The 12884-nt window shown below is 46.3% G+C and overlaps 1 protein-coding gene across 4 annotated transcripts in view; it reads left to right on the forward strand.

Moving 5' to 3' along the window:
• The window catches only part of TRANK1 (tetratricopeptide repeat and ankyrin repeat containing 1), an 80035-nt gene that overhangs the window by 53242 nt on the left and 13909 nt on the right, over window positions 1-12884 (forward strand). For all 4 annotated transcript variants that reach the window (XM_005877087.2, XM_014548420.1, XM_014548422.1 and 1 more), the window contains 5 exons: window positions 970-1169; window positions 1468-1605; window positions 5920-6063; window positions 7471-7627; window positions 10406-10494. In XM_005877087.2, coding sequence (XP_005877149.2) covers window positions 970-1169; window positions 1468-1605; window positions 5920-6063; window positions 7471-7627; window positions 10406-10494 — 728 coding nt within the window. The remainder of the gene's footprint in view (window positions 1-969; window positions 1170-1467; window positions 1606-5919; window positions 6064-7470; window positions 7628-10405; window positions 10495-12884) is intronic.

Genomic DNA, 12884 nt, shown 5'->3' on the forward strand with positions numbered 1-12884 from the left:
CGCTCAACCACTGAGCTATGCTGGCTGGTCTTCTCATGATTTCTTTATATTGTATATCTTAATAAGTATTACTAAAACTTCCTTTTACTACTTGGTAACAGCAATGGACATATAAGCCCATTTCATGGTCATCTACCAAGAACATAGTGTTCTGTGTGGTGTTAGGCAAAGGGCACATGCGCCTAAGACTAGTGGAGAGACCCAGGGTGATCTGCGTGCATTGGAGCTTCATGTCCTCACAGGTGTTGACTGACTCCTCGGACCTCAGTCCCTGTTTGTCACAGTGGGATTATCTGGCCTGTCTCACTGGGCAGTCGTGAGGATAAAATGGGGTGATTTCTGTGAATGTGCCTGTTGTATGGTAGTATTCAGTCAGCATCACTGTCACTATTACCTTAAGCTTAGACAAAAAATGGGACCCAGGGAGAAAGCTCTTCAGAAAACCTTTTCTCCAGCTCTGACAGTGTTTCTTGGTATAGCTCTCTCTCAGCTGGCTATAAACCTGGTGGAAAAGGGCGATGGAGGCCTTGGTTGCAGCCTCAGCTGACCTCCAGCACTGCTGTTACCATGGCAATGTTGTCTCCAGTCCTCTAAGCGGCAATGAGAGGGGACAGGATAAGTCTTGTTTCCTTACCATCTATCCTGGCCCCTGATATTCGCATTCTAACAACTCTCATTGTTCAGATTACATATCTGCCTGACTCTTCTTTATGAGGCAATTTTCTCTAATGTGAATGTAGGTCAGGAATGAGATTCTACAAAACCTCTGCCTTCATCCACTGTGCCTGGAGTAAGAACGGCTCAGGGCCAAAGTGATCATCTAATGAGAACAGGAGATTGGCTTGCAATTATTTATATTATCTGGACCAGTACTGCTTCTCAGGAAAAAACTCCCACACAAAACCGCCAAATCCCAGCCATTTTGTCATGTTGTTCAATATTGGACATGTATTTTCTGTTTTATCCCAGGAATCCTCAATCTGGCCTCAGGAGTAGTGGATTTACTTCAGTTCTATTTCCCAGAATCTTTCGATCGCCTTCCAAGGGATTCTGGCCTCTTTGATGGCCCCAAACCAACGGTCCTGGAGTCTTGTAGTGTAAGCGACTTAGCAATTTTGCTCCGAGGGAACAAGAGGAAAACCCAGCCCATTGAATTTGGGGCCCACCAGGTGAGCTTCTTGGGATTGTTTTGAAATAAAAGGCAGTTTGCAATTGAAAAAAAGGTTTGAGAGGCTAAATTATTCTACAGGGTAGAATTCAATAGCCCTTCTCCCAGAGTGGGTACATTTCAGAGATGGGTGAGTGACTAATTGTTACTAATATTTCCACTAGCCTGGCCAACCAAGTCCATGCTGGCTACTTCTTAATCACATTACTGCCTCCTATAGAAAAGGACTGAGGTTCAGCTGATTTTTCTTTGTAGAATTTGATGTTTTTTTTCCTCCTATCTCCCTTTTCTTTTTCTAGGTGATCCTTGTAGCCAATGAAATGGCAAAGGAGAAAATTCCAGAAGAACTGGGGTTAGCGCTTGTGCTAACAGTTTATGAAGCAAAAGGCTTAGAATTTGATGATGTCCTCCTTTATAACTTCTTTACCGATTCCGAGGTATGTCATACTGACTTCTTTTCACACAATGCATGTGTATGTGTGAGTTACCCTGCCACTCTGGGAAAGAGAATTTGGAGCTGAGTAGAAGAGAGTTTGCCAAAGGTGCCTGTTTCTGTTTTGGAGTATCATCCCTTTAGTGTGGGGCTTGGAGTGTTTGATGTGGGTTTTGACAGTGGCTATGAGTTATTTCACAGTGTGTTATGGGCTGGTTCCCGCCCTTTCTTATTTTCTTGTATTCACCTTCTTCTAAATGCCTGGTACCCAAGTGCCAGCTGCCAGTTTTCACTAGCTACTGTTATCCTTGACTCCCAAGGATGCTCAAGTTGGAGTGAGCTCTAAGGAGAGCTTTACAAGTGAAGGCAAGGGTAGCAGTGTCCACCCAATGAGGACAGAACTGGGCAAGGTCAGTCCATAGAGAGAGACAACTCCAGGAAGACAAATGAGGCTTGGTTCCTGCCCATTGGATCAGGTAATGCGGGGGACGAGAACAGCCGCCTGCCTGGGGGCTCCCTTCTGGCATGGCTTCGCCACCACTGCTTGCCACCCATGCAGACAATGGCAGCAAGAGTGTCCCCAGATTGACCCCCAGTGACCTCTGTGCCAGCTCATTGCTTTGACTTGATGGTGTTTCTCAGTGCATTATGGGTAGAGCCACTAACTCAAGACCACTGTCCTTGGTTTTCTAGCCACTGATTTCTCTTCATCACTGTCTTTGGTGGGGACTCAGGCTGGCTGCTGACTGTGCTGTGGGTCTCCTTTGGGGACTTAGCTGGCTGTGCCCTGGTCCCTGTTGCAGACTTCCACTGCACATGGCGCATGCTCGGAAGGGCTGTTTCCATAGCCAATTCAGGAGCACCGCTAGCTTTGACACTTTAAAATCTGCCCCAGAATTTGACCCTTTACATGGAATCCTTACTCTTTTTGTGATCTTTGAAAAAATGTCATGTTTGACTTGATAATACTTATAACTAAGGTTGCCATGGGTGCTTTACAGTTTGTGAAATACCTTTTGAATGCATTGCCTCACTTTATCTCCCACCAGCCCTCTGAGGTTGTGTGTATTTTTATTACCCTAATTCTGCAGAGAAGGCTGAGTGTCATGGAAATGAAGTCAATTGCCTATAGTGATAATATAAGTGGTAGAACCTAGACATGAACTCAGACGCTTTGAGTTCTAAATTTCACTGTACTCCCCTTCCTTTTAAAGCCCTGCATGCAAATCAGCTTCTAGAACCTTCCACAATGAGTGTATCTTTGCCATACCTTAAGCGCATTCCTTTTCTGTTGACTTTTGCTAATAAAATCAGATGCACTCGCATTAACCCTGGAACCATTTTTAATCTCTGAGGACTAACTTTTTTTTCTCATAATACATCCATTGGTCATGGTTGGACCGAGGCTCTCCTAAAGAGGAAGGGGTAAGAGTTTGTTGTTCCTGTCCTTTATTAAGTGCCAGTTGTGTGCTTGTGCCAGTAAGAAGCTCAAGGAGCTCTGGGCTTATGGATCTGTAGCTTGTGGTCGCCTCTGTTTGTGAAAGAAAAACCCAGTGATTGTCTCACTTTGATCCTGGAAATGGCAAAGGCCCGTGATACCTTGACCCTATGCTCCCACCAGTGGCTCAGTGAGTTGCACGAAATTAAAACAATCACAAGTGGAATCTTCTGGTAACATCCACTCCCTCCTTTGTGCACAGTAAGACTTATAGAAAGACCTCTGATGTGCTTCCCAAGGTACCAGGCAATGTAATTCTGCATTCCCAGAATAGAGCACACCCTTACTCTGTCATTTACAACCTCAAGACCCCAACGTGTGCATCAGCACGTGAGAGGAAATGCTTTAATCAAAGCAGAGGAAAGACAAGGATCACATAAGTCCCCAGTCGCCTGTGGGCTGGCTGCACAAGTGGGGTTTCTTTCGGGGTGACTGGCAGAAGGCTGTTGAATAGTAATTGCTGTTTGAGATGGGGGACTGTGGAGGGCTCCTCCCCATCCCTGGCCTCTTCTTCCACCCATCCTGGCTTATGTTTCTGGCAGGCACTCCCTTTGCAGAACCTGCCACCTGGGTGAGCATGCGTGTGTGCGCATACGTGCGTGTGTGTGTGTGTGTGCATGTGTGAGGGGGTTCTTACTGCCCTGATTTGTGAGTTTTCTCTCTAGAAGATTTACTGTTTACCTGTTCAACCACAGGTCATCAGTGCCATCTCCTGAGATGGGGAAGGCACCAGGAAATGTTACACCAAGTCCTTCTGTAGGATTTCGCCTCAGTTTGGGGAGGGGCAGTCATTCTCCCAGTCACCCCGAAACTCTCCTCCTGTGGGGACTTGGAAGGGTGCCTGCCATTTATATTCTGCCCCAGTGGGGAGTCCTTTCCTTCACAATCCTGTGCAAATAGGACAGGAAGGACTTCAATAACCACAACCTTTGTGGGTTGCAGGCCTCACAGTGGAACGGTAGGCTTGCAGTAGAAACAGAGCCTTGTTCCTTCACAGTGATGAATCCCAGTAGAAGCTGGAAGATTGAAAGGCTTCTTGCTTTATTGCCAGAAGTGCTGCAGGCCTGTGGTCTTGTGTCTTTGTGCACAAATGCACGGACTCACTTTTAAAAGGCTTTGTCTCGAAAGTCGAATGTGTTTTATTCCTGGAAACAGTTGTCAGATGCCATGCAAGCAGCTTTTCTTCCCATTCAGCGGTTCTAAAATGCATTGTGCTTCACCAGCCCTTCCAAGGCCAGCCAGTCTGCACCCCATGCTGTCTGCTGGGAGGTCCTCCCAAATGTCAAGCATATATGTCTCTGCCTGCTTTCCTTGGCAGACAGTTCGGTCGTGTAAACAGCTTTACAGAGAGGACAGTCATAATATGCCCTGAGAGGTTTTCGTAACTTCCAGCTACTTAAATGATTACATGACTCACATCTCTTTTCAGAACCTGGTGATTAATTCCATAATTGCTTACTAGCATAACCATTCTTATTTAAGAGATAGTGTTTAAAGCATTTAACCTGAAGTTTATATAGTTTAAGTCATGTAGTAACTGACAAGAGGTAATGAGCGGTATCCACCCCATTTTACCTTGAAGAGATACACAGGTGGCAAGTAGCACCACTTTAGGAAAAGCAAAGCAAAGTCTAGGAGAGTCAACAAGCTACTCTCACAAGTCACAGTACAGTATGAAATCTGAAATGTCGTAGGAATTCTGGACTCTAAATACTGCATGTGACCTGGGTACTTTAGCCACACAGGGTCTGCAAACCGTGCCCCCAGGGCCCAAATCCAGCCCACTGACATTTTCGAATGGTCTGTGGGCTAGAATGGTATTTATATATTTTAAAATGGTAAGAAAAGACAATTAAAAGGAAAGTAACATTATGTGGCACATGAAAATGATATTAAATTCAATTTTAGTTTTAAAAAATACATTTTATTAGAAAACACCATGCCCATTAATTTACATATTGACCGTAGCTGCTTTGGTACTGTAGTAGCAGAGTTGAGTAGTAGCAAGAGAGACCATAGGATTCACAAAGCCAAATATTTATTTTCTGACCCTTTAGAGAGAAAAAATTGCCCATTCATAGTCTACAGAGTCAGTATGGTTTGAGTTTACATAAAGGGGAAAACTGGCTAAAATATTGAACTCTTTATCAGCCATAGTATTAGATACTCACCATTAATGATCTGCTTTTATTTTCCCAACAAACTTGGGTAGTTCTAGCATTCTCATTTTATAGAGCAGGAGAATGAGATCAAGAAGAGACAAACGGTTTGTCCAAGATCATGTAGCTAATAAGTGAAAGGACTGAGATATGAATTTGTTCTGTCTGAGCTCAGAGTTTACCTTGAACCATGTACCTCACAGCTCTGGGATATTCTTCCATCCTCGTTGAATAAGTTAGTTAGAAAATGCTGCCTCATGTGTTTTAGCAGCTGACCTTAAGTGGCATCTTTTAAACATGTAGTGAAAAGAGGCGAGGACACTGGGCTCCTTTCTCCATGCTGCCTGTCGAAATTCTTCCAACAAGAACTTCTTGGGCCCTTGGCATTCCTCTGGAAGTGGGCACAAGTGCCTAGCTTCCCAGCTGTCCTGACCACATCTGTGGGAGATTTCCTGAAAGCTTCCCTGACCCCTGCCTGTGCAACCTGAGACCCAGCCCATCATTTGGAGGCCATAGGATGGCCCCCTCCAACTAGCTGGGGCTGACGGCCTGGTCCCCAGGCCAGGAAAAGGGGGGCTCAATTCTCCATGAGGCTCGGGGTGGCTGTGTGTAGAGTTGGAAAGCATGTTCCGTTGGTCTTTAATCTGTCCTTGTTGTTCAGGCTTACAAGGAATGGAAGATCATTTCCTCGTTTACACCTTCATCACCCGACTCCAGGGAGGCAAGCGGGCCGCTGATTGACGTGCCCCTGGACAAACCCAGCTCCTCTCAGGGACGCTCTCTCGTGAATCCAGAAATGTACAAGGTGATTTTCTGCCATTTGTCCACACAGGTATTTGACAGGGAGCCAGTGACCAAGGCTGGGATGAGAAGATGAGGTTGAAGATGGACGCTTGCTTTTGGCTCTTCCCGAACATCAGTCCTGGGGAGTGGAGGCAGGCGAGGGAGCGGCAGGGGTACCCGTGTCCGAAAAGTCCCTGGTCTCAGCAGAACCGGGCCCGATGGGTGGGCACTGTAAGAAAGTGGAGGGGTGGTTGTACCTTCTGTTCCCCTCAGGAACTGTTCAGAAATTTTGATGTTGCTGATGGCAACTCAGAAGTGAAGTCCAGAATCCTAGTTAGTGGAGGCTGTTGTTCAGCAGCCTTGACTGTTAAGGGGCCCGGCTTTCCTTGCCCTTCACATCTCAGCTACGTCACTGAGGAGGCAAAGCTGAAAAGTCCCATGGAATTCCCCACTGAGGGGTAATGGGGAACTCAAGAAAGTGAGGGTGACATCACCGAAAATTGAACCAGCAAAACCAAAAACTACTTTCTCTTCAAGTACAATCCTAGTTTTATGTCTCAAAGTATAAAACAAACAAAATAGCAGCTATCAGGTTATTTCTGTAAATGCCTCGAAGGCTCTTGGAAATACAAGTTAAATCCCCTAAGCTTTGCAAACTTCTAGGTAGCCACTAATCTGTTGTTGTCTTGAAAGATGCACTATTTAATCAAGTAGGCCGTCCCTGGTCCAAGTATAATCACCTTGCAGCTACAGTGCTCAGTCATGGGGTCAGTCATGGGTAATTTAGTACTTGAATGGTTATAATAGAAGTGTAGGACTGGTTTAATTTTTAAAAATAAGTTACAGTCATTGTGTAAGATATGACCATTGGGGTAAACGGAATGGAAGGTATATGGGACCTCACTGTACTATCTTTTTCTTAAAAATATATTTTTATTGATTTCAGAGAGGAAGGAAGAGGAGGGAGGGAGGGAGGGAGAGAGAGAGAAAGAGAAACATCAATGATGAGAATCATTGATCAGCTGCCTCCTGCACATCCTCTACTGGGGATCAAGCCTGCAATCTGGGCGTGTGCCCTGGCTGGGAATTGAAGCGTGACCTCCTGGTTCATAGGTTGACGCTCAACCACTGAACCACACTGGCAGGGCTCTCTGTACTATCTTCATAACTTCCTATGAATCTATAATTTATTTTGAAAGATAAAACTACCGTATATTCAAGGGAGGTGCTGAACTAATGTGTACTCCCTGCTGGAGCTGTGTTGATCAGTGCTGAGACCACAGTGAGCTCCTCATTCTTCATCGCCTTGCTGGACTTCTCTATAATTTACTTCCTGTATTTCTCCAGAATCAGAGTTAGCCCATTGAAGTGTGTCACCTTGTAGCTCTAGACACAAGACTTACGGTCTCTGTCCTTATCCCACCTTTAGCTCCTCAACGGAGAGCTGAAGCAGCTGTACACAGCCATCACCCGGGCTCGCGCCAATCTCTGGATCTTCGATGAAAACCCGGAGAAGCGGGCTCCTGCTTTTAAATATTTCATTCGAAGAAATTTTGTCCAAGTTGTGAAGACAGATGAAAATAAAGGTAAGATCTCATTAACATATTCTGTCTGTGGCATAGAAAGTGTGTTACTCCCACTTGTTCTTAGGGTCAGATATAAAGGGCATAGATTTTGAGATCTCTCTATTCATTTATTGGTAAAGTGTGATGGACAGTGAGTTGTAATGGGATTGGGAGGGTTAACTCCTTAGGGAAGATCTTTTATTTGTCCTTCACCAGTGAGAGCCATGGTCAAGGGTTAGAGGAGATAGGCTCTATTGGGAGAATACAAATTGCTGTGGGCTTTTGGATAGCTGATTGGCAATTTCTATAAAAATAAAGAATGAGCATAGCTTCTGACCCAGTAATTCCACTCTAGGAATCTATCCTAGGATATTCTTGTATAAAATCTCAAAGATACATGAACAAGAGTGCTCATCACAGCCCTGTTTATAATGATAAGAAGCTAAAAACGACCTATGTGTCCCCCAGTGTGAAACCATTCATAGTGGCTCCTATGGTGCCAGGAGGACTGGTGGGTGTGGAGATATGGGCACCTCTTCTCAACTTTATGCCCTTCCGGGCTGTTTGCAGTGTTTTCATTTTTTTAAAGAAGAACATTTTCATAATTTACAGAGACTAGTTAATTAAAAAATGGAGTGAAGGTCTCCTGATAGGATAACTCGGGAGAAATAATCAGCCCTGCAGAAAGGAGAAAATAGTGGTCTTTCTTGTGGGTTAGCAGTTGAGTTGGCTTGTCCAGGTCTTAGTTAATTTCTCCAAGGACAGGGCCAAGCGCTGGGCTCAGCTGCTGCACAGAGATGTTTGCTGGCTTCCTGAGCATGTTTCAGCCAGTTGTATGGAGGTTCTTTCTGGTTACAGCCAATGGCTCAGTTGGGAACCAGAATTAGATGTTCTGTTGTGGGCCCTGACTGTTGGGGTATAGTGGGAAGAGTCAAAGGCTTGGGTTAACCTAGTGTCTCATTAGTGTTCTCCACCTGTGTAGCCACATGACCTTGTTCAGGTCCCACTTTCTCTCCCTGGGCCTTCGCTTCCTCAACTGAAAGGAAAAGGAGTGGGTTAGCCTACTGTGGGCATCCTTAATCTTTCCTGCATGCCATTATTCTCGAAATCTGTTCAGGCATCCCATTATAAGAGACCATCAAGATAGGCATTTTACAAATTTAAAAATTCAAAATGAAAAAGGATTACAATTTATTATGTCTTGGTAGCATTAAGAATACGAGGAAATGCCCTCGTTGGTTTGGCTCAGTGGATGGAGTGTCGGGTTCCAGGTGCAATTCCAGTCAACGGCATGTACCTAGGTTGCAGGCTTGATCCCCAGCCCAGTCGGGGCATGTGCGGGAGGCAGTCAATTGATGTGTCTCTCTCACATGATGTTTCTCACTCTCTCTTTCTTCCCACTCCCTTCCACTCTCTCTGAAAACCAATGGGAAAAAATCAATGGAAAAAAAGGATTAACCAAAAAAAAAAAGAAAGAAAGAAAGAACACAAGAAAAGTACAGTCCTAATTGTGTTATAAATAGCACATGGTCAAGTCTTTGAGAACATCTGTTCCCACTGTGCCAGGGAGCTGGGGATGAGTGTAGTGACTGATTCGGGTTTCTTCAACACCGTGCGGCAGCGTTCACTGGCCTTCTGCAGAGAAACGGCAGCACTTGGCTGTGAGTTAAATGTCACCAGGGCACTGGTAGTGCACACTGAGTCAGAACAAAATGCTGCGGAGTCATCTTTGCACACAGTGCTGTAGGGACAGCAGAGGACCCCAGGGAGGGGTCAGGCTGCAAGGCTTAAGGCATGGTTTTGCACCTTCTAAACAAAGCTGGCATGACTGCCTGGCTCCCCGGTTGACATCCATTGTCCTGGGTATCTCTGACCCCTTCAGCTCAGATTTGGCTGTCTGCGTTGTCCTGGTAGTCACTGTCATCATGTGCTTGATGAAGCTGTGGCTCAGACCCGCAGAATGCTGCCCATTCCTGGTGTTGCTCAGGGGGCGGGGGGTGGGGGAGCGATACCCTCACCAGCAGGCTAGTGAGGCTAACAGGTGGGTCTGACAGCGGGTGGTTATAACAGTCTATGTTCACCAAGGGAGTGTCATACTGCTCAGTATGAGTGCACATTTGGGAACACTGTGAAATCCCATCACCTTGTCCCTTGCTAAAGTCTCGACATGTGAGTTTGCTAAGAGGTACATGGCTTTGGATTTTCAAGGAGGAATTAGAATTGCTACCTGTCTTCTAATCCATAGTCATAGAAAAGGAAGGTAGGGCCAACCAAGTTCAAAAAATGTATTTTCTCACCGCCATACCCTCCTTTCGAAACCCACAACAACCGGGCCTGGTAAGCTATAACATATCTTTAAATGAATGCCAGAACGACAACGAAGATGTATTCTTTTGCTAGGGGTGCCATAATAAAATATCACAGACTAGGTGGTTTATACAACAGAAACTTATTTTCTCACAGTTCCCAAGGTTAGAAGTCCAAGATCAAGCTGTCAGCAGGTTTGGCTTCTTCTGAGGCCTCTCTTTCTGGCTGCCAGGTGGCCTTTCCTCTGTGCGAGCCCCTGGCATCAATCTCCTTTTCTTATAAGGACACCAGTTGGATTGGTTCCGGGCCTACCAGAACAGCCTCATTTAGGCCCAATTTCCAAATATAGTCACATTCTGAAGTACTAGGTTAGGGCTACAATGTTTAAATTTTCAGGGGTCGGTGAAGGGGAGGACAAAATTCATCCCCTAAAAACAGATTTAAGTGAACAAATGCCCAGAGAAGCAAATTTACTTTTCTTTTTCATTTTAGACTTTGATGATAGCATGTTTGTTAAGACCTCAACTGCTAAGGAGTGGATCGCACAAGGGGAATACTATGCCAAACACCAGTGCTGGAAGGTAAGGGGCTGGGCCAGGAGGCTGGGGAAGTCTTGGTGACCGGTGGCCTCATCTAGCCTCACCGGCATGTCTCTCACCATCATGTTTCCCACCAGGACAGGGTGGGGGTGATGGTACTTGTGCCACTTCCTGCAACATCAAGTCACCCCTGGATGAGGGGAGTTCCCTGTCATACTCCTTCCCCGATGCAACCATGGCAGCCCTTCATTTTGGCCAAGGGCCAGCGTGTGCTGATTCAAAAATGGAAGGTTTTTGCCCCACCAAGGAACACTGCTAGTTATTTTCTTTCCCTCCTGTGTTCTGTGCTTAAAAGCTTTTGCTGCAAACATGTGACAACTTTTTTATCCTCACCTTAGGATGTGTGTATTAATTTTAGAGAAAGAAGAAGGGAGAGAGAGAGAGCCCGAGAGAAACATTGATATGAAAGACAAACATTGATCAGTTGCCTCCCCTGTGTGCCCTGTCTGGGGACCAAACCCGGAACTTTTCGGTGGATGAGTTCCAAACAACTGAACCACCCAGCCAGGGCAATCAAAAGACATTTTACAGTAATAGATTAGTCCTTTTTTTTTTTTTTTTAAGTTGATCAGACATAGACTTCACTGCCCATTTGAGTCTGATGGGCATAGGTTAAGCTTTTTCACTAGACTGAGCTGACTGATTTCTAGCCACAGGACATCTTAGTGAGCCTGAGCAGTGTTCTTCTGAGAAATGGTATCACTGGCAGTCCTCTCAAAATACTGAACCAGCTTAAAGGGCCCCATCCTTTTCCCCACTGTCATTATCCCTCCAGATCACATGGTCTCGGGTGGGGCACCATTGAATGTGTGTCTGCTGTGATGCAGTGTTAATGACGTCTTCACCTGCAGGTCACAGACACCTCAGCTCAACCAAGTCCACATGGGCCCAGTCTCATTCCATCTGCTCCTTGTGTCACCTGCAGCTTGTCTGAGATGTCCCCCTCATGGTCACATGATGGCTGTGGCAGTGCCAACCATCTCAGCAGCATCCCAAGCAGGAAGGAAGGGCAGGCACTTTCTTCTCCTGGGTCTCTTTTTTATCACGAAGTCCCCAGTGGACTTCTCCTTACATCTCATTGGTTACTACTCAGTCACATGCCCATGCCTGGCTCTATGGGAGTCTGGGAGAGCTATCCCATCTGGCTTTTCATGGGAGGCAGGTTCTGCCTTCAGGCAAGAAAGGTAGGAGTGGGTGTGGGTGACTGACAACAGGGTCGGCCACCACAGGCATGGCCGCACGGAAGGGCACATTTCCCTCAGATCTGGCTCCCGCAGGCACCCGGAGTGCCCCGTGCTTGCAGGCGCGGGCAGTGCTTCCTGAGAGAACACCGGAACTGAGCCTGGGCCAGAGCACGACTTTTCCTTCCCACGCCTCCGAGCTCACGCTAGGCTTGGTCCAGCTCCTCACACGTTACCGGAAAAGTGCCTGCAGTTTCTCTTGCTAATCCCGAAGAAATGTTCCGAGACAGTGATTTCTCTGAAGAGCTTGTCCTGCCGCTTTAATGATCTTTCTTTTCATTGGAATTTCTTAGCGTTGGACCCGAGTGAAGGTACTGGGAAGTGATGAGTGCAATGAAAATACAAGTCAGAACTTACTGGGAGTCACTGTTGGAGGTGTCTTCCATCTGACATGCCTGGAGAAGGAATTCCAAGAGTTTTCTTTCCCCAAATTCTTAGGAGAATTTTGTCTCCTATGGCAGAGAAAGTGGTTTTAAGTCTACAGCAAGTAAGTCATATGTAGGATTCACCTTTTTCTGCATACCGAACACCCCAAAACTTAAGTGGCTTAAAACAAGTCACTTAGGCAGCTCACAGCTCTGTGGGTTTGCAAAGCTGAGTCTAGCTGAGCAGTTCTGGTCTCAGCTGGGGGCCTCACGTGTCTGGACGCAGCTGCCAGGTGGCAAGCAGGTTGCTTCTGGCTCTTGGCTCGGGTGATGGGGTGATGGGGTTCCTGGATCACATGCCCTTCAGCCTCCAGCAGGCCAACCTGGGCTGGTTCATATGACGCCTGAGCTGGGTTCAAAGAGGGCAGCAGACACACTCAGTCCTCCTGAGGCCTGGCCTGGATTGCTCCAGTGTTGCTTCCCTGTGTCCTGCTGGCCAAGCAAGTCACAGCTGAGATCAGAAGGGCGGGGACATGGGCAGCCTTTATAATGGGAGAAGGTGCAGGGTTATTTGATAAAAGGGCGTGGACAGATACAGGGAGGAATGAAGGACTGTGGCCACCCATGAATCCCAAGGGGTGAGAAAACAGAATTTGCACTGTTGGGCGTAGCTGGAAAGTATTTTCGTAAATATGTAGTCTTTAGCTGCAGAAGTCTTTTTAGGGGAGCCAGCACAGATGAAAATGTTATAAAAAGCCTTCTCCTC

This window comes from Myotis brandtii, unplaced genomic scaffold (genome assembly GCF_000412655.1).
Source record: "Myotis brandtii unplaced genomic scaffold, ASM41265v1 scaffold506, whole genome shotgun sequence".
NCBI lineage: Eukaryota > Metazoa > Chordata > Mammalia > Chiroptera > Vespertilionidae > Myotis > Myotis brandtii.